This window comes from Falco cherrug, chromosome 1 (genome assembly GCF_023634085.1).
Source record: "Falco cherrug isolate bFalChe1 chromosome 1, bFalChe1.pri, whole genome shotgun sequence".
Lineage (NCBI taxonomy): Eukaryota > Metazoa > Chordata > Aves > Falconiformes > Falconidae > Falco > Falco cherrug.
The window spans coordinates 127,617,165-127,640,657 of NC_073697.1; the positions used below are offsets into that span (position 1 = coordinate 127,617,165).

General features: G+C 51.9%; 4 protein-coding genes across 6 annotated transcripts; 2 read left to right on the forward strand and 2 right to left on the reverse strand.

Moving 5' to 3' along the window:
• Positions 1-1,085: 1,085 nt before the first annotated feature.
• Positions 1,086-2,546, reverse strand: CENPX (centromere protein X). The gene is made up of 5 exons (XM_055697809.1): positions 2,423-2,546; positions 2,274-2,325; positions 2,154-2,207; positions 1,870-1,958; positions 1,086-1,783 (listed from the first exon to the last, which is right to left on the reverse strand). The coding sequence occupies exons 1-5, from the start codon at positions 2,534-2,536 to the stop codon at positions 1,769-1,771; spliced, it is 324 nt and encodes a 107-aa protein (XP_055553784.1). The 5' UTR covers positions 2,537-2,546; the 3' UTR covers positions 1,086-1,768.
• On the forward strand, positions 2,535-13,107 carry LRRC45 (leucine rich repeat containing 45). Of its 3 annotated transcripts, none has more exons than XM_055697715.1 (17): positions 2,535-2,754; positions 3,196-3,257; positions 4,128-4,198; positions 4,518-4,696; positions 5,414-5,545; positions 6,095-6,207; positions 6,765-6,823; positions 6,948-7,025; positions 8,101-8,236; positions 8,542-8,619; positions 8,793-8,904; positions 9,071-9,141; positions 10,030-10,122; positions 10,729-10,821; positions 11,697-11,870; positions 11,960-12,107; positions 12,501-13,107. In XM_055697715.1, exons 1-17 carry the CDS (start codon positions 2,535-2,537, stop codon positions 12,695-12,697), a joined length of 2,016 nt encoding a protein of 671 aa, XP_055553690.1. In that variant the 3' UTR covers positions 12,698-13,107. The 3 variants fall into 3 exon arrangements, with proteins under 3 accessions (XP_055553690.1, XP_055553696.1, XP_055553703.1); XM_055697721.1 differs by having other exon boundaries at positions 5,417-5,545; XM_055697728.1 differs by lacking the exon at positions 6,948-7,025.
• A 1,542-nt stretch (positions 13,108-14,649) lies between these two features.
• On the forward strand, positions 14,650-20,089 carry RAC3 (Rac family small GTPase 3). Its single transcript, XM_055697806.1, has 6 exons — positions 14,650-14,808; positions 17,009-17,080; positions 17,358-17,475; positions 18,106-18,168; positions 18,694-18,853; positions 18,971-20,089. Exons 1-6 carry the CDS (start codon positions 14,774-14,776, stop codon positions 19,099-19,101), a joined length of 579 nt encoding a protein of 192 aa, XP_055553781.1. The 5' UTR covers positions 14,650-14,773; the 3' UTR covers positions 19,102-20,089.
• Positions 20,086-23,476, reverse strand: DCXR (dicarbonyl and L-xylulose reductase). Its single transcript, XM_055697796.1, has 8 exons — positions 23,340-23,476; positions 23,175-23,272; positions 22,881-23,035; positions 21,740-21,782; positions 21,314-21,413; positions 21,085-21,149; positions 20,863-20,980; positions 20,086-20,378 (listed from the first exon to the last, which is right to left on the reverse strand). Exons 1-8 carry the CDS (start codon positions 23,395-23,397, stop codon positions 20,275-20,277), a joined length of 741 nt encoding a protein of 246 aa, XP_055553771.1. The 5' UTR covers positions 23,398-23,476; the 3' UTR covers positions 20,086-20,274.
• Positions 23,477-23,493: the final 17 nt, after the last annotated feature.

Sequence of the window (23,493 nt, forward strand, 5' to 3'; positions counted from 1 at the left end):
CTGCTATTAAAATGCTGCTTTGCTACTAACACTCACATTGGTGATCCTCTTCAGTCAAGAATGGTTGTGTATGGACCAGGTATGTCAGGGAAGTGAACTCTAGCCTTTTTAGGGCAGCAGTTTTCAGAGACCTGTGTGTCAGTAGGAGTCAGAATGGGGGGAGATACGAGGATTCGAAATCTGGAAAAGGCAAGAAAGTAGGAGTAAATTCTTTAAGAGGGACAAGGTGCTCCAATATTTAAAACTGCAGACTTTTCACCAAGGTAGCTGCCTCAAGGATTCCTATCCTGCAATGGAACAGTACATGCAGATACCTCATGAACTGGATTTCTTTCACTGTCACTTCTGCTGTAGTAGCTGAACTCGTCCCTGGGGTTTTGGGGCATTCAGAGGTAGTATTACTTGCATTTTTTTGCTGTTGCTGTCTTTTACCATATGGTTGTGGGGCTGAAGGCTGAACTAGGTCAGTTCCTTCATTGGTTTCTTTGTACAGCTGCACAAACAGCTGTCTTGGCAAAGAAGCTGCAGTGCAGAGGGATGGGGCACTGCTTAAGCTGGTACTGTCATCAGAATGTGTATTAAATTGTAGTTTTAGTTGAAGTTTCCAAGTGGCTGGCGTCCCAAGCAATGACCTTGATAGCTCTTGGCTGAAAGAGTACAGTGACCTACTGAGCCACTGCTGGCTACAGCTGTCAATGTGGGGAAAAAATGGCTATTACTAATCATAAAGACTATGGATAGCCGGCATCAGAGTGTGTGATCCTTAAGACAGACTGGTGTCAGCTGCTTTTCATGCAGCCAGCTATATATTTCCCAACAAAGCTGGTTCAGTTGTGTGGGTCCTGCCTACATGTGTAAGGTTTCTTATTTCACAGCTTCCCCCCCACCCTGGCCCCCCAGCTGACTGTGGGGCCAGGCTGTCCCATGATGTGGGATTCTCACACATGCTGTTTGTTATTCTGTCCTTTTTCCTTTCGTCCCACAAAGATTTAGAGAAGAGGGTGGGTAAGGGGGAAACTTTGCAAGTCTTTGAAGCAACTTGACTTTCGATGATTAATTGCAGCAAAAAGCCTACACAAGGGAGGGAGACTCTGTTTTAATTTATTGATGTTTCTTTGTGAGAACAAATTTATAGCAGAGGGGAAGCAGCTTCTGAGAATTATCAAATAGTTAAAAGGTTCTGAGCATTCTTTGATGTCACAGCCCTGGAGAAATACTGGAAGGTAGTGAGGGACAGGCACTGTTTATTTATAAAATAAATATCAGTTACCTGCCTTTGGCAAGAGCCCGTGACTGAGCTCCTGTTAACCTATTCATTAGACAGGCTTGGAGCTGGACCTAAAGGTTCTGCCACAGCTGCCTGCTGAGGCGATGAGATCCTGAAGTTTGGATGTTTCCACCCATTAGCTCTTTCCATGCATCTCTGAAGAAGCACCCATTTCTCACATTAGCTAAAAAAGCAACAGCATCTCACCAAGCTGCAATGTGCAGGCTACTGTGAAAGAAGGAAGGCAGCAAGGCAGAAGGCACTGACATGCTCAGCCGGCCGAAAAAAGTGTGCGGCAGCCTCTTTTCACAACCGACAGCGGACAGCGCGGTTGCCTGGTGCTCTGTCGTGCTTGGTAAAGGAGAGAGGAGAGGGAGGCAAAACAGCAGGGAGAGAAAAAGTCGAGACTGTTCTTCCCAGAGCTAGACTCTGAGGATGAGCCTGATGTTCACTGTCAGGCCCGGATCTTCCGCTGGCAAGCTGCACGTACACCGGGGGCCGCTAGAAATCCAGCAGCTGTAAGGGGAGACCCGCAGGCGGCTCACCATCACCGGCCCCCCCCCACCGCCTCTCCCGAGGAGGGGGGCCCTGCAGCCACCTACCAGCTGGGGCAGCACCTTCTCCAGGTGCTCGATGTCCACCTGCTCCAGCTCCTGTGCCTTCGCCTGCCGCACTGCCCGGGCCGCCGCCTCTGGGGGGGGGGGGTGTCGTTGTCATGCGGGTCCCTCGGGGGCCGGGTCCTCGGGAGCGCGGCCGCGGGGCAGAACTGGAGCCCGGCGGGCCGGGCTGTGTGTGTGGGGGGGGCAGCCCCGGTGCGGGTGGGGGGGGATGGGGCGGGACCGGCACCGCCGGCTGCTCAGGCTGGCCCCGGGTGCGGCGCGCTCACCTCGGACGAAAACGTTCAGCATCTCCGCCATCAGCAGCTGCGCGTCGCCGTTAACTGCAACGACAAAGCTCTCAGTGGGGGCGGGGGCCCTACCCGCCCCGCCCGCCGCCGCCCCGGTACCTCGGGTCCTCCCGTCGCGGAAGTGCAGGCGGAGCAGCCGGTCCACGGTCTCCTGCGCCGAGAAGCGAGAGGATGAGCGGGGCGGGGGCAGCCTGGGGCCGAGCGTTCCCCCCCGCCACGCCGCCCGCGGCTGAGCGCCTCCCCCGCACCTTCCTGAAGCCATCGGCGCGGGCGCCCCGCTCAGCCATGGCGCCGCCGGTCCCCGCCTCCCGGAAGCGCGTGGCGCGGGGGCGGAGCGGCGCCGCCGGCCCGCCGCCGGCCATGGAGGAGTTCCGGCGGGCCTACGCGCGGCTCTGCGTGGCCCCCCAGGAGGCCGTCCTGCGGCGGCTGCGGGAGCTCGGCGCGGCGCCGGGCCGCGGCCGCCTGGACCTGGCAGCGCAGAGCCTCTCGCTGGAGACGTGCGGCGCGCTGGGCCGGCTGCTGCCCGGCGCCGCGCCCTTCGCTGAGGTGGCGCTCGGCGACTGCGGCCTCTGCGAGGAAGGTGGGCGCGGTGGCTTCTTCCCCCGGCGGACGGCCCCCTCACGCCGGGCTAGGTGGGGGGACCGAGGGGGGTCCGGGCACGGCCGGGGGAAGGGCCTCTGCGCCGGGCGGCGACCCCCGGAGCTGCCCTCCCCACGCCCACCGCTGCTGGGCCGGGGCGGCCAGGGCTGGCGGCGGCCGCCGGTGCAGGGAGGTGTGGGCGACAGCCGGCCGGACCTGGGCACCGGGCCGCTACACGTCGGAAGTGCGAGGGGCGACCCCGAGGGGGCGGGGGTGTGCGGCCGTGGGCCGCCGGGAGGTGCCGGTGACCTGCGCTCCCCCCGGCGCCGCTGCCCGGACCGGAGCCGCGCCCCGCCCCGCCGGGAGCCGCTCCCTCCGCAGCGCGCGCAGGCGGTGCCCAGGCGGGAGCAGCAACCCGCAGGTTATTTTTTTTTCTACTCAGGTGTAAAACTTCTGTTGCATGGTCTGTGCTCCAACACCTCAGTCAAATCTTTGGATCTGAAGGTGAGTCTGTTCGAACAGAGTGGAGGCGGAGGCGGGAAGGCAGCAGGAGCGGGAGCTGGGTCCCAATTGAGGCGGCCCTGCTGCAGGGCGTTCTGCAGACGTACCTTCTGCAAAGCTCTTGTTCCCGAGTAACTCAGTCCTGGCCTCCTTAACACCATGTTGTGACTTTCCAAAGTTACTTTGTGGCTCGTCTTTACCCGTTTTAATTTAGTTACTCTGTTTTGATAGGAAGTTATGACCGTATATGTTTTTGATGGTTATCCCTTGGTCAAATGAGGCGCATGTACACTTTCCTTTGGGTCTCTGCAGTAATCAGTGAGTTACTAGTTGTTTGATTTGCACTTCTGTAGAGTTTATCCAGCTTGCCTGCGTCTTTCAGGTACTCTGGGCTTGGAACTAAGCACCCACTTTCAGAAATGATGATCACTCTACTGCAAGAGTGACTTCCTGTCTGTATGCCTCTGGCACATAGCTATTCCCTTGAATCTACGGTCCCAAACTACACCTTTCTTTCCCATCTGTGCTGGTGCTAGCTGAGCCCTTTTTAATGGCTTGTGTTGAAGTGGTTCTGCTTACCTAGAATCAGCATTTTCCATCCCATCGTGGGCTGTGCAGATCCTGTGCTATTCTGTGATTTTTGTGAGCTCCCAGTCGTGATGCCTCGTAAGACTAGCGGTGTATGTATTCACCGTTCCCCCCGGGGTCTTTCATTTTCTGGAAAGCTGACTGATACATTAAACAAGTGTTATGTAAACTATCTTTGGCAGGTTGAAATCAGCATTATAGCTGGGGTGCAGCTGGTGGTGTTTGATGGGATAGCTGGACTGGGGCAGGGCGTAGCCTACTGACCACCTGGGACTTTTGTTTCAGGGAAATAACCTGCGAAACGTGGGAGCTGAGGCTTTGGGAAAACTTCTTAGGCAGAACAAATCCATCAGGAGGTAAAAACTTGTATCTACCTGTCTTTCTGTTATTCCTGCCAGATGGTGCACAACGTTAGAAAAGGGCCGAGGGTGTTTTTTGTTGGGGTAGTAGGAATGTCAAGTGGTGCTATTTCTTCTAAGGGATGGGACAGGTTAAGGAGTGAGAACTAGAGGTGCCATTTTAGAGGATGCAAGGCCCTAGCACCATCCTGCTCTTTGAAACTGGGTCAGTTAGCAGAGCTGGATGTTCAAATGTGTACTGTGATCCAGGTGTCCTTTGACCTCTTGCAACTGTCTGTTTACTCCTTGAACTCCCATCCTGTCTGATTTTCCCTAGCCTCATCTTGGAATGGAACAGCCTTGGTGTGTGGGAGGAGGGATTCTCCTTTTTCTGCCAAGGACTGGGAGCAAACAACTTTCTTCAGCAACTAGACCTGCGCAATAACCAGATCAACCATCAAGGGGCTGGAGATCTGGCCATGGCACTGAAACAAAATGCCAGCCTTCAGGAGCTGGGTAAGAGTGACTAGTTCTTTGCCCACCTACATATATATGTGTGTGCACATGCATACATCTTCAGATTTGTTGCAGCCTGCCCTGATCTCTGCTAGCTGGTCAGTGTCATTCCCAATTCCTGTCAGTCTGGAGTGCTTTGCAGGCTTTATGCAGGGAGAAGGTCACATCCCCATGGCCTTTGGAGAGTGGGAACTGTAACTGGAGTCTCTGGAACCACACTGGCAGACGAAGAATTGTGTGCTTGGAGAAGAACAGTTCTTGGTGGAGGAGGGAATGGGTTCATTACCATGTATGGGTGCTGCTGGTGTGCCTCATGCCAGACTCAGATTTCACACTTGCTTTGCCCTTAGTAAGGAACTTTGCCAGAATTTCCTTGAGGAAAACACAGTTCTTGGTGCCAGTTCTTTCTCATCGGGAGATTCTGGTGGTGGAAGGAAGGCTCAAGAGATGAAAAGAGGCTAATCTGTGTACTTTTTGAACTGTGATGGCTTCCTGCGCTTCACTGCACTTAAGATTCATCCTTGCCTTTCCTGCTTTGTCTGTTGTTCTCTCTCACTCATGCATCTTGAAAAGGGAGATAGTGTTCATCTGTGTTTGTGCTGAGACCATCTGGGATCAGTTTGCTATGCTTGTAGATGTATTGGGAGCATGGTTTCTCTCGAGCCCTGTGCTTTTCAGCAGATGTGTGGCTACCGGGGTGAAAGTTTGCTGTCTTAGTAGATTTGCGTTGGAATAATATTGGGCTTCTGGGTGGCCGAGCTTTGCTGAACTGTCTGCACAGCAACAAGACCCTGAAGAGGCTGGAGCTGGCTGGGAACAACGTTCCTAGTGACATCCTGAAAGCTGTCGGTAAGTATTACTTATTGCACAGGAAAGAATCAGTAACTGCCATTTCACCACTTGAGGGATTTAGGACACTTGCTGCTCCAGAAGAGAGCTAGCTCTCTTCCCCTCCCTTTCTCAACAGCATTTACATGGTGTTAAGTTGGAAGCGTTACTTTTAACCAGCAAGAGGTAAAAAATAATTTGGATTGAACTAGAGATTATTGTGTCATGTGAATGTGGGAGAACTTGAGACTCTAGTTTGCCTCTGAGTAGCCAAGTTTGGATATGGTCAGTGCAGCATGTCCTTTGTTGTCCTACCTACGGTGGAGTTGAATGGCTCTCCTGAGGCTGAGGTCTTGACAACCCCATATACACTGTTCTCTTTGGTTCTACCCGCCCCACCTTGTGTCTGTAAGGTGGGAGCAGTCTCTCTACCTGGGCCAGCCTGAGAAGGGCTGCTGTCCTCGTGCTTCTGATAGCCAGGTGTTATCCCGAGTGCTACATCTTCCAGCAGTGCCTGCTGCTCTGTTGTATTAGAAACATGTGCATGCTCTCCTGCTCTCTCTGCATCAGAACAAGCCATGAATCACAACCAAGACCGTGAGACTATCCTGAATGAGACCCAGAACCGAACATACGTACTCGGCAAGGAGGTTTTGAGTCTGAAGGATGAGAAGACCAAGCAGGTCAGCAATCTTACACATTGGCAGTTCAAATGGGGCAGCTGGAATCCCACGCTTTCCCTCAGTGTCCCCATGAAACACTCAGTGACAGGATTATTGTGCACTTGAAGTTGCAGGTGCATCTTTATGGGTGGGCACACAGCATAGTTTAGTAAATTGGGTCCTTCCTCTGAGCTAGGTTGCCCAGGAATCAAATCTGTAGCAGTATGGGTATGGAAACATGCCCTGCTGAGCATATTCGCTCTGGATTCTGGAGGAGTTCTAGTGATTTTTTCATCCATGTTTGTGCTTTATGTTCTTATGCAACTGGTTTGATGTTTTCAAAGTGGTAAAAACCTTGAAATATATCTGCTTTTCTTCTGACACTTAATGGTGCAGAGTACCTATAGTTGATTACCTCAGTCAGATATGCTGATGAACCCATTAAACCTCTAGTTTGCTTGCTTTCAGTAGAGCAGCTTGACCTGTCTTCAGCTGTCACTAGGAAGAGAAAGATGAGAAATGTAAATGCTTCAAGCTGATGCAGTTAGTTTTCTTACTGATGTTTGCCTTGTTCACAGTTCTTGGATTTGATGGACACTATAGATAAGCAGAGAGAAGAAATAGCCAGGAGTGGCAGGTGAGTTGTATTTCTGAATGCTTTCTGCTCTTTGAAAGAACTGGGTCCTCTCCATTTCCTGGTAAAAATTACCTGTTTGGGTTTCCCCTCCCTTCTTTCTTTTCTTTTTTCCCCCCAAATGCAGGATATCTGCAGCACGAGTCAGCCAGCTGCAGGAAGCATTGGATGAGCAGCACTCTGTTATGAACTCACTGAAAGCCAAGTATGGAGGAGAAAAACCTTAGCCTTCCCTCTGTTCTGTGCTGTATAGGCAATGCTGAGCAGAACCGTTCAGAAAAGGGATAATCTTGTAGAGCGCCTGGCTTACTATTTCGCTTAGTTCTGCAGTAGCATCCAGAAATTATGGTCAGATCAGGCCTTTGGGTTTGCCGTGCTAGATATTTAGCTTGCTTTTAAGTAAAATTACAGTGCACTGGTGTAAAAGCAAGTGAATTACAGAGGGTGAAAAGATTTAAAAAAAAAAAAAAGGATTGTGGGGATGGGGACATGTTCCTTGTACAGTTCACAGCCTGGCAAGAGTATGTACCTGCTTCCTCTGGCAGTTGGCAATATCCTCTGAGAACCACTGCAGCTATGGAGGAACCTGACCAGTAAGACTGTACACTTAGAAAAAATGAGGTCGAGCTGCCTGAAAAGTGTTAGGTTGTGTAAAGCCATGTGCACATGACAGTGATTAGACTTCAAACATCGATGAGCCTGGCTTGTTCTGTTCTGTTGGGTAAAGGTAGTTCCATCATGCCATGCCTCAGTGTGGTCATGTCCCTCATGTACAGATTAAGCAAATCACTCCTGCTACCTGTGTTTAAAATTCTATCCCTAATTGTAAACAACCTTGTAGTGGTGTAAAGTAGCTAGCTTTGTTTTCCTGTGAGAGTGGGCAAATCCTGGAGTGGTCCAGGTGTGGAAAACAGCTCATGGAAGACAACATGGGGAAAATGCAACAAGGCACCAGATCACCAGGCTCTGAGAAGTCCCAGGTCACTTGTGGTTTGCAGGGGCTGTTGGGCGCAGAGATATGCAGTGTCTTTTTCCCAGGGGCAACAAAAAAAAATAATCACAGAATGGTTTGGGTTGTAAGGGACCTTAAAGATCATCTAATTCCACCCCCATGCCATGGGCAGGGATACCTTCCACTAGCAGGAATTAAAATACCTCATTTAGCAAGCCTGATGGCATCCACTGCCAAATATGCATTAACATCATGTACTGTGTGGCACAGAGAGCTCACTGGAAGCGTCTCCTTTATAAAGGGCTCTGGAAAGTGTTTCTCTGTATAGGCTGCAGATGACTGAAGCTGCCCTGGCTCTGTCTGAGCAGAAGGTGCACAACTTGGGAGAACTTCTGAATGCTGTAAAACAGGAACAAGCCAGCATGGCTGAGTGCCACTTTATGGAGCTCCAGCAGCAGAAGCAGGTCAGCTGGAAAAGTCCTGGTCAGGTTTGAGAGTAGGGTGCCAGGTCATGCCTGGTTTGTGTAGATTTGGGGGATGCTGAATGGGGTAGGCAAGCATGACTTTTACAACCATCAGGTAGCCGGTTAACCACAGCTACCATGACAAAAATTCTTGTGTGGATGAGATAGGTGAGTGCTAGGTGTGAAGAGGAGCCATGGTGTTTATGGGGTAGGTGGGATTTAGCTGGATGTGGTGTTGAATGGAGTAGGTTGGCAGTGCAAGAACTAAGGTGAGTACAGGTTCTTAATTTTGACTCTGTTTGCAGGAAGGTGCTGTTCGGGAAGGCAAGTTTTTGCATGAGTTGTCTGCTGCCAGTGAGAAAAATCTGCTTCTTAGAAACCAGGTAGGAAAGCAAGTCCAAGGCTGAGAAGCGGGAGTTTGGACATGGTTTACTTCTGCTCTGTTTATACATTCTTTACTTTGATCCTTGTTTGTGTGTCTGCTGATTTTTCTGTACAGCCAACTTTCTCTGCTAATAGGAAGAGAAAATCCTTTGTGGTGGTAATTCCCTTGTAGGTGGATGAGTTGGAGAAGAAATGCAAAGTTCAGCAGGATCAGCTGTTCCAGGTAAAACAAGACCTGACAAACAGAACAGCAGAGCTGAAGCTGCGGGCCATGCGGGCTGAGGGTGAGTGGAGGAGCAGAAACGGCACATGGACATCTATGGGTTGGGATTGCTGTCCATGGGTGCAAGGCAGCCAAGGAGAATGGGTAGAAGTGTTTGTGATAGAGTATAGACATAGCCTGCGTGGCATGAATGCTGTAATTGCAATATGCCTGCTTTTAATCTGCAGAACACCTGGAAATGGAGAAGAAAAGATTTAAACAAAGCCTTGAAGACATGGAATCCCTTCGGGTAAAAGAGGTAAGAATGGGCATTCTGCAGCACACTGAGGTTAGTCTTTGATCCAGACATGCAGGTGCAACTGGAGGTCATTGCTGTCAGCTACTCTTAAACAAGTTTAAAAATTAGTGGACTTGGTCTTAACTGTGGGGATAATAGGCCATTTTTACAACCAAAGCCTAGCTGAAGAGATGACAAGACATTCTACTAGCTAGTAAGATTTTGTAGCTTGCAAGAGTATGGACCAGAGTGGTACATGATTCTACAAAAGAGGCTTGGAGGCTGGCCCTTGCATCAGGCTTGCGATGCATAGAGGTAATTCTGAATAAGCAGTCCTGTGGTGCTCGCTGACAAAGATGCCTTAATAGAGGAAATTGAGGCATACATGCTGTATGCAACCAGTCCTTTAACAGGGTTCAGCTTGCCAGTTCCTTCTCTGTTATGTTTCAGGGGGATTCTGTCTGAGTGTGGACAGGACAAGAGGCTGTGATCAATTCTCTTTTGGAGTGTCTATTGACGTGTAGAATCTCTCAAAAATAAAGTTATACGTATAGATTTTTCTGAAGATTTTGAAATCTTGTAAGAAAAGACATAGGCCAGGAAGATTTTAGACACAACTAGAAAATGCACCTCTGGTGTTTCAATACCACTTGAAGATCAGAGCTTGGACTCTGTACCTTTCCTCTTGGCCTGGAAGGGATCTCTGTCTGAAGTTCCTAGTTTCTAGAGGGCAGATTCTATCTGCATGACAGTTTCCTAGTGGATCTCTGAGGGAGGTAAGAGTTCTTCTTTGGTGGGAGATGGGTTACTGAGAGGATGCTCTATCTCATGCCAAATGGCCGTGCTGCTATGCCTGGAGAGACAAGTGGGTTTCTGGCACTTGCTTAAATGGTTTCTATTGCTTTGCAGGTGGGTCATATGACACAGCACATTGAGACCAGTGAACGTTCCATGCAGGACAGGATCCAGAGGCTGGAGGCCATCAGGATAGCTCTGGAGGAGGTGAGAATGGATGCTCCAGGCATCTTGGAATGCTCAGGTAGCAGTGGCAGGAGAAGGCTTCCAGAGGAGGTTTGTGGAATCTTCCATAGCTGGCCTATGTAAAGATTGTCATGTGCTGTAGGGAGGAACAGGAAATAGCAGTTCACCAGCTAAAATTATTTTTCACTGCTTTGGACTAAGGAAGGAGAAGGTTCCAAGGAGACATTTCTAGAATCTGATTGAACAAAACTGAAGATCCCATTGAACATGGTCAGATTCTTACCAGGATTTGACTTCATGGGTTTCCCATGTGGTTCCCAGTAGTGTAGCCTGGTTTTCCTTATCTGTCCCCCAGCTAGATCCAGCACTGCCTTCTCCTATTCCCCTGTCTTTGGAAAGCTTGACCCATTACTTGCCCTCATATAACTGAAATTCTCATTGAGTTTAGATGTCAGTCTTGGGGCGAGAAGAGGTTATGTAGCCTACGTTTGTTTTCTCTGCCCCTGAGTGAGAGAGACAGCTGTGTTACATTGTTGTCTGCAATGGGAAGCTGCTAATGTTTTCTGGTCAGTGTTGCAGGGATGCAGGTTCTCTTGCCTGGAATTATCTTTCATGTTTCTGTGGCAGGAGCTGAACCAAGTCAAAGCAGCTGCACTTGCTGAGCGAGGCCATGCCGAAGAGGAGTTAATGAAAGTCCGGAATCAGGCACGGCTGGAGGAGGTAAGAACAAGACCTGTCTGTGGACACTGCCTCTGTGGGAAGGAGTGAATTTGTCTGCCTAGCCTATGTTTTTGTCTTGGGGAACTGATGAGTAACTCCCTGCTCTGGGTTTCACTGGCCTGCAAGTAGTGTGATTTCTGAGGAAGGAGTTCTGAAAAGGCTGCTTTGAATTGTCTCCAGAACATAACCACTGTCCCCACCTGCTCCGTGCTTCCCAGTAGTAACAGAACTGATGTGAATCCTTCTATTTAACAGCAGCTCTCATGGGCTGCTCCTTTCCCTGGATTTAGTAGCCACCTGCAGAAATTTCTCTGCTGCCGGATTTAAAAGTCACTGTAGAACCGAACTTTGTGAAAATGGCAATGAAGTCAACATCCTGTGAAAGGGAACAAGGCGTAAGGAAAATACACCAAAGCTATTAAAGTGTTTACTTACATGTAACATCACAAAAGAAAATGCTTTACTGAGCTACAAATGTATAAAAGCTGCTTTGTGTGTGGTGGGACACAGCAGTTGCCTAGCTGCGTGTAGCAGTGCTTCAGAGCCATTTGGGATACAGAGGAAGTGAAGGTAGAGCATTAGTTGTAACCGTTGGCAGTGGCGTTGGTGCTTCTGCCAAGGACATGCCTCTGTTTCTCAGTGAGTGAATTGGCCTTGCAGCGTCTCCACCAGAATGTTTTCACTGGCAACAGAAAGCAGCTTAGATTTACCCCTGAATGCAAGGGCGAAGTGCCTTATCTGTTATGGCTAAGTCCTGTGCTTGTTCTTCAGTGCCAGTTGACTCAACCAAGGGTTTGCTCAGTTGACAACAAAAAGCTGAGAGTCCCTTTGCAGGAATGGAATGGAACTGATCTATTTTCCTTTGTGTGTTACAGCGGCAACAGCTAGAACACCTAGAAGAGAAGCTGCGGCTGATGACTGAGTCACGAAATGAAGCTCAGTACTGCTGCATTAAGCAAAAACAAATGATTGCTGAAGCCCAAGCCAAAGCCAATCAGTTGAGCCTGCATGCTGATGGACTCAGAAGGCGGCTAGAGGAACTTCAGCAGGTAATTTGGACTGGAGTAGAGATGCAGTCACCGCAGGGCCAAGTTGCTGAAGTTGTTTGGTTATTCATGGGCTTTCCTTTGTGTGTCAGGACCTAAAGAGTAAGGAAGAGGAGAAAGTGACAGAAGTGAATAAAGTGAAAGTGGAATTACAAGAGCACATTGGACACCTGCAAGCTGAACGCACAGCACAGGATGGGCTGAGAGAGAAGATTGCAGCCCTGGAAAGACAGCTGAAAGGTGATGGATCTTTTCATGCTTCAAGTGGTAACGCTGAGTTATCCAGCATTGGGCCTGGAAGTGAGCTGCACTTACAGGTGGTGACAGCAGTGCTTCCTGCCTGTGCGTACAGTTGTGAATTGTACCCTCCATCCTGATGTATCTGCAGGGACTCTTGTCCTCACTTTATAGAGAGCAAGACTCAGATAACTACCCAGAGCTGCACAGCAAGCAAAGTGTTTGGATTTCCTGCACAGTCAAGTGTAACATCTTCTTTGTGGCAAAACCTCTCATGCTGTCTCATACAGCTTCTCTCGTGTGCCTGTGATCATCCTGCTTCTGTTGCCTTTGCCTGTAACATGTTCTGTCTATTCTAGGGCACCCTAATTTTCGAATGCTGCTCTTATTTCACAGCCCTATCAAGTATTCACCGTGAGGCACTGCTGGACAAAGAAAGTGAAATCTCTGTGCTGCTGGAGAAGCTGAGAACGAAAGAGGCTGACATCTCCAGGATGAGGGAAGAAGAGGCCCAGCGAGCAAGTTTCTTGCAGAATGCCATCATGGCATATGTTCAGGGCTCCTCCTTGGGAACCCACAGTTCTAGGAAATAAGAGTGTGGCTTAAGGGATCCAGATATCTGCTGTCAGGAAGAGGGTGAGCAACTCGGGTACAGCCTCTTCTAAGTGGGACAGTTTGTCAGAGTGGGGTGACACAAAGGCTTGAAAACACAGAAAATTGTTCTTACTCTTCCGAACTCTTGCTCCCAGCCACATAAAGGAGAGGAGGAAACAACCATCCAGGGCTAGGATAGAGGCTCGTGGATCTGAGTTCATTATGTGGGGCCCTTCCCCTGCACTGCTACTGCATTTGAACTAGTTTCTGTGTCCTTTTATACAGCACCACTCTTTTGTCGGCATGCCCTGTTGTGTTACCGGGGGTTGTATGTTCCCTGGGCAGCGCTCCTTCTGAAGTCTTTTGTCTGGATGCCAGGGCTGTTAACAGTGAAACCTGATGAATGACAGACACCAGTGTTTACAGTTCTGTGTAGGTGGGTGCCATTTCCTTTGCCTATGGGGTCCTGAAGCTGCTGCAAACACCAGATCTTACCCAGCTGTGCTTTCATACCCATTGCTTACAGATGGAAGCAGCAGCTGGCTGGGCACACTTTGGCTCTTTTACCTTCCACAGCTCTGGCTGCAGCAATGGGTGGTAGATGCGCATTTGTTATGTATGGAAACAGCTACGCAGAGGGAGACTGCTGTGCAGTGGCTGTCCGTATCCATGTTGGGCAGCTGGGCTTTGGCCATGGTTCAAGCCTATACCACACTGACTGGCATGGAAAGGGTGGGGTGGGATGTTGGGGGTCAGCATCTGTGCTTCCTCACTGTGAACTGCAACCATTGGCTGGAGTTCTTGTGGCTAAAATGCATTCGAATTTCATTCCGGTATGACAGATGGCAAAAATGTCCTGCTGGCTTCTCAGGATTGTGGAGCAGACAGTGCCATTTTCTGGGCCTTACCCAGGAGAAGGTGCTTGTGACTCACCGCTGGGGAGCTGCTTCTCAGAGCGCAAAGGGGAGAAGGTGCTTCCTTTTCCCAGCACCACGAGTCCTCACGTGGCCTGAGAAAGGGAAGGGATGTGAAGGTCTGAATGGGGGGCAGCTGAGGCCTCTGTCAGGGCAGCACAATAAGAGCCTCCTGCTAGTTTCTCCAGTGAGAGTGTGGTGGGGGAGATGAACTTGTGGTACATGGTTTAAGAGGCAACTGGAAAATGAACTTTTGAGTGAACTGGTTGGTTTATGTTTGTGATTTTTCATACTGGGTTTTGCTCTGCTTTTTTAATAAAGAGCTGCTGCATTTTGCCGTAACACTGGGCTGTAAAAAGCTGGATGTTTGGCTTGGTGTAGAGGGAGGGCCTCCCGCTGCTTGCTCTCAGGAAGGTCCCGCGTCTGTCCTGGAACTGGGGGGTGGTTACAGGGGGGTGCGGCGTGTGGCTGCAGGTGGCGGCTCCGCGGCGACAGAGCCGGGGACCTGCGCGCAGTCACGGGGAGGAGGGAGCCGGTGTTGAGCGCGGCGGTCTGCGGGTGCTGGGCAGCAGGGGAGGGAAGAGCAAAGCCTGTTCCTCGCGACACGAGTTGTCGCTGTCCCTGGCGGAGCACCGGGAGAGGAGGCGGCACCCAAAAGCCTCCCGTGTGCAGGGTTTTGCTGCTGTATCTTCGCTGCTCAGCAGCTCGGGGCAGGTGAGATGCAGCCGGGTTTCGAAGCCTCGTCCTGGCGGGTGCGAGTTTCCGAGCAGCGCCGCGGTGCCGTCGCAGCGCGCCCAGCGGCCGGGCCCCGGAGCGGGCCGATGGCTGCTCGGGCCGGGAGGAGCAGGGGGGATTGGCTGCAGCGGGGAGGTGGGCAGGACGGCGCTACACTCGCGCTGCGCCTTTCCCTCCCAGCGCCCTTCGCGGGGGGGTCCCGCCGGCCGCGGCCATGAGGCTGCCGTGGGGCTGCGGCGGCCCCCGGGGGCGGGCGCGGAGCCGGGCCGGCGGCAGACCCCGCCCGACGCCACGGTGGCCCCGCCCCCGCCGCAGGACTCGGCTGGGCTCGGCCGCGCTCGGCTGGGCTCGGCTTGGCTCGGCCCCGCCCCGCCCGCGCGGGCTGTCACTGCGGCGGAGTCGCGGCGGCGCCGCCATCGCGGGCAGATGCAGGCAATCAAGTGTGTGGTGGTGGGCGACGGGTGAGTGCGCGCGCGGCGGCCGCGGGGGGCGGCAGGGCGGCCCCGGGCTTCCGCGGGCCACACAAAGCGGGGCCGGGCCGGGCCGGGCCCAGCGGTGCGGCGGGGAGGGAGGGCGCGGCGCGGCCCCGCCCCGCGGCCCGGGGGACGAGCTCCGCCGGCGGGAGGCGCGGCCCGGCCCGGAGCGTCGCGGGGCTCAGGGGGGGCGGCGCTCGGCGGCGCCGCGGGGGCCCAGGCTGCGAGCCCTCACCGGCGGCGGGCGAGGAGCCGGGGTGGGCGGCTGTCGGGGCGGCGAGGCGAGGCCCGGCTGGCGCCGGCGACTCCTAGCAGAGGAGAGCCGGCCCGGGCCCGGGCGGGCTGTGGCGGCGGCCGGCGCGTCCCTCCCCCTCCTCAAGTTGGTAAACTCTGGGAACCGTCGCCGCTTCGTGGAGGCCGCGGCCTGCCCCCTTGCTGCCTGTGGTGCCCGTGCCCCGCTATTTTTCGTCATCCGAGTGTGGCCCTCTACAAAACCCTCCCTCAAAGCCTAGACGTTCGCAGGGTTCTCTTACATCTCCTTTTGTTGTTTGTGCTCTGAGTTGACACACGATGCTGTTTCTGGTTGCACCGTGTGCCTCTTGTCATCCTGTTTGCTGTCTGTAGGCTTTTCCTATGTGCCTTTTTCTGGGAACACGTCTGCATGCAAGATGCAGGCATGCAGTAGATTTATGATGCTTCGTAACTTCTAGCTTATCCTGTGTATTTTTCCTCACAATTCCTATTTGCTTTTCTGATTGCCACAGCAAGCACAGAGATGAGATTCAGAGAACTGAATGTGAAGCGGTCTTAGGCAGCAACTGGTCTTTCCATCTTCCCATGCTTGCCACCCCCTCAAGTACACATTTGGAGCAAGGCCTTCCAGGTGCTAGCCTGTGGGGGTACAGAGGGGAGCGGGAGAAAGAGCCACCCACCAAAACAGCACAGCCATACTGAGGAGGGGAGAGCAATGACTGGGAGCGCAGCATGTTGGAGATGGGCTTCGGCTGAACGTTTGCAGTCCGGTCTTTGGCTATAAGATCAAATTGACAGTGCAGAGGCTAAATGAACTCTGATACTGAAACACTGCTTCATAGATGTGTGTCTTTTTTGTGAATTGCGTGACTTCTGTGTTTGGTGGTAGGGGGATTGCTGATCAGGAGGAAAGTCGGTCTGGTCAGCGTGCGGTTCCTTGTACAACCTCCTTGTTCTCCAAAAGAGAGGATCTGGTCCAGGGGAAAAGCTGTGTGGATTACTATAGCGGTTCTCACTGTGCTTTGTATCAGTCAGCCTGGTGCAGTACTGCGGGGTCCCCTGGGGCCTCTTGCTTACTCCTGAAGTCTTTCCTTATGTCACTGTTACAGGCTTTGGTAGAGAGTACATATCTTTGGTGGCTATACAGCTTCCCTCAGGCACCTAACTGCTTGCCCTGTCACTGGCACTTGCGATCTGTTTCTCTGGAAGGTTGTCTGCAGTTCGCAACTTTCACAGGGATAAAGAGGTTTTTTATGCTCCTCTGTTCTTATAACTAAGCTTTTCCCTTATGCTATAGGGCTAACTAAAGTTGATATGCTTACACCATTGCCAGGCAGGCCCAACCCCTGCCGGCTGCCAACACTGCACTGACCAATCCCACCTGCTTTCAGCAAAGCCCTGAGCTGGTATTTTGAGCGATCTACATTGATCACTTTCCAGACTGACAGTGGTCCATTTGAAAGTTCATTTTTGTTCATGGATACTTATTTTTCCACCTTTGTATTTATTGATGTTGAATTCCCATGTCTGAAGAAGCTTGAATAATTCCATGTCACTACGGTTTTTTGTCACCTCGTTGTTTACCCATTTTGCTAAGTTACTATGGATGTGTTGAGCCCAGCACAGAATCCTAACTTACTTTCTCTCTTTTGGTTCCTGGAACAGCTATATTTTGCCTGATGTTTTGCTGAGGCTGAGGCGGGGAGGGGGGCGGTGGTAGTGGGAGAGAGCAGGATCAGGTAAGTGCTCAGGCAGGGTGCACATTGTGAGTTTAGGCCTGGTTCCTGACAGCTGGAGGATTCCAGCCTGCTACAGGTTCATTTTCTCATGGGATAACTTTTCAGCTAATCGCTTTTTTGGGTGGGGGGACGAGTTTTACTGCCTCAGTGTTTCCTGCTGTACCCTTCTTTACACCTTTCGCTCTTATCCTCTGCAGAGCTGTAGGGAAGACCTGCTTGCTGATCAGTTACACCACAAATGCCTTTCCTGGAGAATACATCCCCACTGTGTGAGTAACAGCCTTGAGCTTCAGTTGCTTTTTGCTCTATGTATGTGTGTGTAAAAGCTGGTTTTATAGGTGAGGAGAAGGCTGTCCCAGATCAGACTGTGGACTTCACAGAGGAGAAGGATGCTAGTGGTATGGCTGTGTATGTGACCAGGGCAGACTGTTCCTACCGGAGCTGTGTGGCAGTGTCCTCTCCTGATTCACCACTCCATTGGATTTTGTATAAAGAGATGTGTGGGTCACAACAAGGCTGTCACTGATAGGGACTCTTCCTTGGCAGGTTTGATAACTATTCTGCCAATGTCATGGTAGATGGAAAGCCAGTGAACCTAGGCCTCTGGGATACAGCAGGGCAAGAGGATTATGACCGACTGCGGCCTCTTTCCTATCCACAGACGGTGAGTGCTGGGCTTGGACTGGCTTGTAACTGCTCCCTCTTGGAGACACGGAGGCTCCCAAGGACAGCCAGGCTTCTTTCCTTTGAGGAAAGTCTTAACTTCCTGCAGCTGCAGCCATTATTCTGGTTAAGAAGTGTCACAGCTGGATTTCTCCTAAGAGATGGTCCTGTTCTAGTCCCTGCTTCATAACAAGTGTTTGAACATGTATGTGTGCCATAGGGAGACTCAAGTGAAAGGAATGGTGTGGGGCTGCCATGCAGCCGAGCCATGTTCCATATTCCCATTCTCTCAGCAGCACAGCTTGCTGTTGGGCTGCACTAGCAGCATTTCCTTGGCTGTAGCAATTCTTACGTGGCCCCCCTACCAGGGGTGAAGCGTATAGCACTGTTAAGGTATTTGTGGTCGCAGGCTCTTCACATGCAGAGCCCCCAGTACTGTAAAAGAAGAAGTCATATGCTCAAAGTCTGTTCCTCCCTCCTCTGGTTTAGCACTGTTAATGGGGAAGAATTTAACAGCCACAGTCCTTGCTTGTGTGAGGAGGTTGACCTCTATAAGGCTCCCTCTCCACCCTCCCTCCATTATGTCTAGCTGTTTCTCTCTACACGGCTGACCCTCTTTTTTTCCGCACAGGATGTTTTCTTGATCTGCTTCTCCCTTGTGAGTCCAGCCTCCTTTGAGAATGTCAGAGCCAAGGTAAAGTATTCTCCTTCTGGATGAGAGTGGAAGGGAGGAACCAGTGAAGTCCCCTGCCCCACCCAGCACCACACCTACAAGCCCAAAATTTCTAGCAGTCCTGTTTTGATAAGGGAGGGTCATAGTCTGCAGGTTTTAAGAGGGGCCTACTTTTCATTCATGGCTTCTGTGGCCTATGTTTTTGCCTTTTTGAGTCTGCATCTTAAAGGAGGTAAGGTATGTCCTAGAAGCTAAAATACAGTTAAGGGAAGTGCTGTGTGCAGAGTTGGCTGGCACTGTCTGTCATGATTCCATGTCTCAGTGCCTTTATTATTACATAATAATATTACATATTAATATGTAATATAATTACATAATAATATGCTCATTCTGCAGAGCATACTCAGAACTGTAGGTGGAAGCCTCCTGTTTAGGTGTTGCCACCATGTCAGACAGTAGCAAAATCCTTGTTCCTGATAGTAAATGCATCCTCGTGGTTGCATCTACTGCTACAGCTACTTTTCTTACCACACCTCTCTGTTTCAGTGGTACCCTGAGGTCCGACACCATTGCCCAAATACACCTATCATCCTGGTTGGCACCAAGCTGGACTTAAGGGATGATAAGGACACCATTGAAAGGTTACGTGATAAGAAACTGGCCCCCATCACCTACCCTCAAGGTTTAGCCATGGCTCGGGAGATTGGTGAGTCTCATGTGCTGGCAGATCTCTATGGCATTGAGCTTTTTGTTTTGGAGTGGGTGAGGGACAGCGTGTCCTGGTAGTACCAGAGTGGTTGAGCTGGAGCTCTCTTTCCCCTAGGGTCGGTAAAGTACCTCGAGTGCTCTGCCCTGACACAGCGGGGCTTGAAGACGGTGTTTGATGAAGCCATCCGGGCTGTGCTCTGCCCACCGCCTGTGAAGAAGCCTGGCAAAAAGTGTACCGTGTTTTGAGGGCTGTGGCCTAGGTGCTGGCTCAGCATGTTGTCGTCCTCTGACAGATTGCATATTAGCTGGGTGTTTCTGGAGGGGGCTGGGATGTGTAGGGCCCTTCATCATGTACGAAGTCAGTGTTTTTTAAATGTCTCTTTGATTTAACGTCAGTGTTGATGTGAAGGGGCAGCGGGGGCAGGAGACTAGCTGGGGGCTGTGCAGCCCCCAGGGGAGGTACTATGGGGAAGGCAAGGTAGCTCCTTTGGGCAACAGGCTGTTTTGGCTCTCCTGAACTCAGAGCTGAAAGGGCTGAGACATTCATTCTGTCCTGGAAACACCTGGTTTCAACCTGCAGGTGAAACAGGTGGTGGAGATCCTTGTGGGAGTGGGGTGGGAGCTAGTATGAGTGGTGCTGAATGACAAGAGCCGTGGGAGACTGGTAGGGTCTCCTTGCCCAGCCTACTGTGGCTAATAGTAAACAAACTGGTGCTCTAGCAGATACGTGCCTGAGACTGTTAAAAGAAATCATAACCAGCCCCGGAAGGGGTGGAAGTAAGTGAGATACAAAGCTGAAGAACTAATCATTAGGTGCTTTACTGAGTACTAGCCAAATTCTGTGAGTGAAACAGCTCTGTGCAATCAATGTATTTGCCTTTTCGTGTGTGCAAACCCTAGGACAGCGTGGTGCTGCTCCCCCGCATCAGTCCTTAGCAGCGCCTCCCCCCTCCCCCCCAGATCCAGTCTCTGCAGAGCAGGGCTGTGGTTGTTGCCTCTGTTTTGTTTTTTTTCTACTAAAGACAGCAAAGGAAGCAATGAGGAGTCTGCTAACTTCTTCTTTCCCTTCCCACTTAAAGTGCAGGTGGGCTCTATAGATTTGGATGGAATAGGGAGAGCTTCTGAAGGGTTGTGGGGGGGGAACAGGGTTGGAAGAAAGACAGGTCCAATTTCTAATCATCATGTAGAGTGACGAGATAAAACCTTATTTGGTGCAATAAACATTCTCCATGACGGCGTATGTGAGCTTTATTACATAGCAGCCTTCTAAAGGTAATTTTCTGCCTCACTTCTCATACAGGTTCCAGCCCTGCTGTCCCTCTTCTCCAGCAGGACTGGGTCTGTGTCACTGTTTTCTATTGAGTTTACATCTATGCAGTACTAGTATGACAAGGCCAGGTGTGAAATACAGATGTCATCTTAGGAGACAAGAAATCCCCCATCAACCATCAGTGAGCTGCCAGTTGTCATAGCACTCTTATCACTCAGCAGGAAGAGAATGCTGTTCACCACATCATCCACCTCTGGAATCAAACACAGAGAACATCTAATGCACCCCTCAAATCATACTAGAAAAACAAGCATCCCCAAAGGTATGCCTTTGACCTCTATGTGTAATTGGAGCAGGGAAAAATCTCTGCCCCCAAACTCCGCTTGATGCAGTGCACAGGACAGTGTGGCTGGGAACTAGACATCAGAAAGTCCTTGTTGTGATCAAATGATACTTAGTTCACAGCAAGCACCTATGGTCCCCTCCCAGTCATATTTATGAACAGTACAGTAAGTGCATTTCAGTTGTCCTAAGATGAGAAGGCTGTAGAAGGGGGCAGATGAGGTTGACTTCTTCCCCTGTCCTCAACAAATCCCTTGGGAATTCAGTCACAGCCATTCAGCAGAGCTGTGACTGCCCACAAAAGCAGCAAGGTATTTGTGGCTGTGATGGCAGTTAGAGGTAAGGCTTGGATATGACGAAAGAGACCAGGCTGGCAACAAATTTACACCACTGACCTGCAAACTTTCCCAGTGGAATCCGATTAATCATGGCAGCAGATTTCTGAGGGTCACTCCAGTTAATTCTCCCCATGTCAGTCATAACCACTGTGGGGTTCACAGTGTTCACCCTAATCTGGGACCAAGAGCAGCAAACAATCTAACTAGACTGCTCTGAGAGGAAATGCACTCTAAGAGGTTCAGCTTTGATGCTTTTCTCTCTCTCAGCAAGAATCCTACCTTGTGGGGTCCCAGTTCCATTGCCATTACCTTGCTCAGCATATCCAAAGCACTTTTTGTGGAACCTTCAAGAGAAGGGAAGAACAGGAGGCATGTAAGTGCATAGCACCTGATCTGGAACGCACAGAAGTATTTCACTGCCCAGAACTGGCAGCTGGCAGCTTTGGTGGCTGTGGGTCTCTGGCTAGTCAAAAACAAGAGGAGCACTGCTAAAGCTACACATACTTACAGTAAACAGCATGATTCTGCAGAGCACGCTGAGATGCCTGGCTAGAGACGTTTACGATAGCACCTGGCACCCCGTGTGCAATCATCTGTCGAGCAACAATCTGGGGGGGACAGGGTGGGGAGCAAACAAACAAAAAAGGGATGCCAGAATCTTAATAGGAGAAATCATCATTTCATTCAGCAGGAATCTTGCTGGGGTGTTATGGTAGCCAAAAGATCAAAAACATCCAGAGGAGGTAAGTCCTCACTGCCTCCCACTTAGAAGAGTGAGTCAAAGCCAGAGAGCGGAGGGGCCGTACATACAAATTGTCAGGTTAACTCTGGATTGCAGTCCCTTTAGCCCCCACAGAGACACTTATCTCTGCTGTGCAGAACAATGCAGTCACTGGTGCTCGAGGAGACAACTGCAATGACAATTCTTCCTCACCTGGGAAATGTGAAGCACAGCTCCAAAATTCACATCAAAAGACCTACAAATAAATCAAATTTAAAAGTTACGGATGGTTGGAGGCCAGGCCAGAGAGCAGTTGTTTTGGAAGGCAGCAGAGGACAAGTGCTGCTGTTATCCTGGAAACACTGGTGATACTCTAGAATGTGGACAGAAACACCAAGCCAACTGGCTAGCAGGAATGGCTAGGCATGCTTTTGGCAATAAAAGCTAGTTTAGTGTGCAGGGGGGATTTGCAGGTGCACTCGTGTATCATCACATTTCTAGCAGGACTCTGTTCTTTAGCAGACTAACATAATTCCTCTATTAAACAGTAACCCCTGGGCCTTGGCCAGTGACTCTTCAGTCAATCAAACTTTTCATGCAGTTTTAAAGTAGCTGTAAGATAGGTAGAAGCAGCTTTTCTTCCTCTGCCACATCATCCTTCCTTCCTTGGTCAGGCTTTTACCTGCTAGTTCTGTGGAACAGCCTTAGTAGAATCCGTACATTTTACGTTCTAGTCACAAATGAATCCCTTATTATAGACCCACAACAGCCATTCTTGATGTAGGGTCAAAGCATGACCCACCTTCTCAGAGGAAGGAGACTCACCATATCCTGTATCCTAAAGTTTACCCCCTGAACTGGAACTACAGGTCTTCTGAGAGAAAAAAAAATATCATGTTGTTGCAGTAAGCAAATTTAATTTCCCACCGTGACAGTTTTTTACTGCCTTACCTGGCTTCATCTTCTCTATATCCGATTTGTCTGACAACGGTCTCTCAACTTAGCAGAGACCGAGTCGGGGCCAGATGGGGAGCCCGGTGTGAGGAGCAGCAAAAAGCCCCTCTGTGCTGTGGCGGCTGGGTGGCCTGTGCCCCTCACCTCTGCCCCACAGATGGGCAGGCTCTGGTTATGCCGTTACCGCAATGGCCAGCGCTGGGCGCGCTCTCCTGGGGCGGTGACAGGGTGAACAGGGCGCAGAGACCAGCACACAGCCGCGAGTGGAACGGTGGGCGCCGCTGCCCGCTCCCTTTCCTCTCCTGGGAGACCAGGTTTTGGGAGGCTCCGCCGCGGGCTCGGCGGCCACGGCTCTGCCAAGGCGCAGCAGCCCGCGCCTCTCCGCGGGCCGGGAACTCACCGCTGCAGGGCCGTCCGCGTCACCTCCAGGAAGGGCTGCAGCACGGCCACGGCCGCGTTGTTCACCAGCAGCTCGAAGGGCCCCGCCGCGCCCAGCGCCGCCGCCGTGGCCTCCCAGTCGGCCAGGTCCAGGCAGAGGGCCTCGATGCCGGGGAACTGCGGGGAGGGCGGCCTCCGTGGGGCGGGGCGCCGGAGGGGGCCCGGCTGAGGGTTACCGGGGGGGGGGGGGGGGGGAGGGAGGGGGCAGGGGAGGTCACTGCCGGGCGCCCCGGGGTCGGGCCGGGGCGGCCGGTACCTCTCGCACGAGGCTCTCCAGGTCCGCCGCGGTGCGGCTCAGCGCGGTGACGCGGGCCCCGGCCTTGCTCAGCGCCACGGCCACGGCGCGCCCGATCCCTGCGGGAAGACGGCGTCAGCCCCGGCCCCCCGGCCCGGCCCGGCCTGGTCCCCCCCGGCCGCCCACCTTTGCCGGCCCCAGTCACCAGGGCCCGGCGGCCGCGGAAGCTGAGGTGCGACTCCATGCTGCGGGCTGCGGGCTGGGCGGTGCCCGGGAGCGGGGCGGGCCTAGCGGCGGGGCCTGGGCGCTGCTCCTCGACTGAGACACCTGCCGGGAGGAG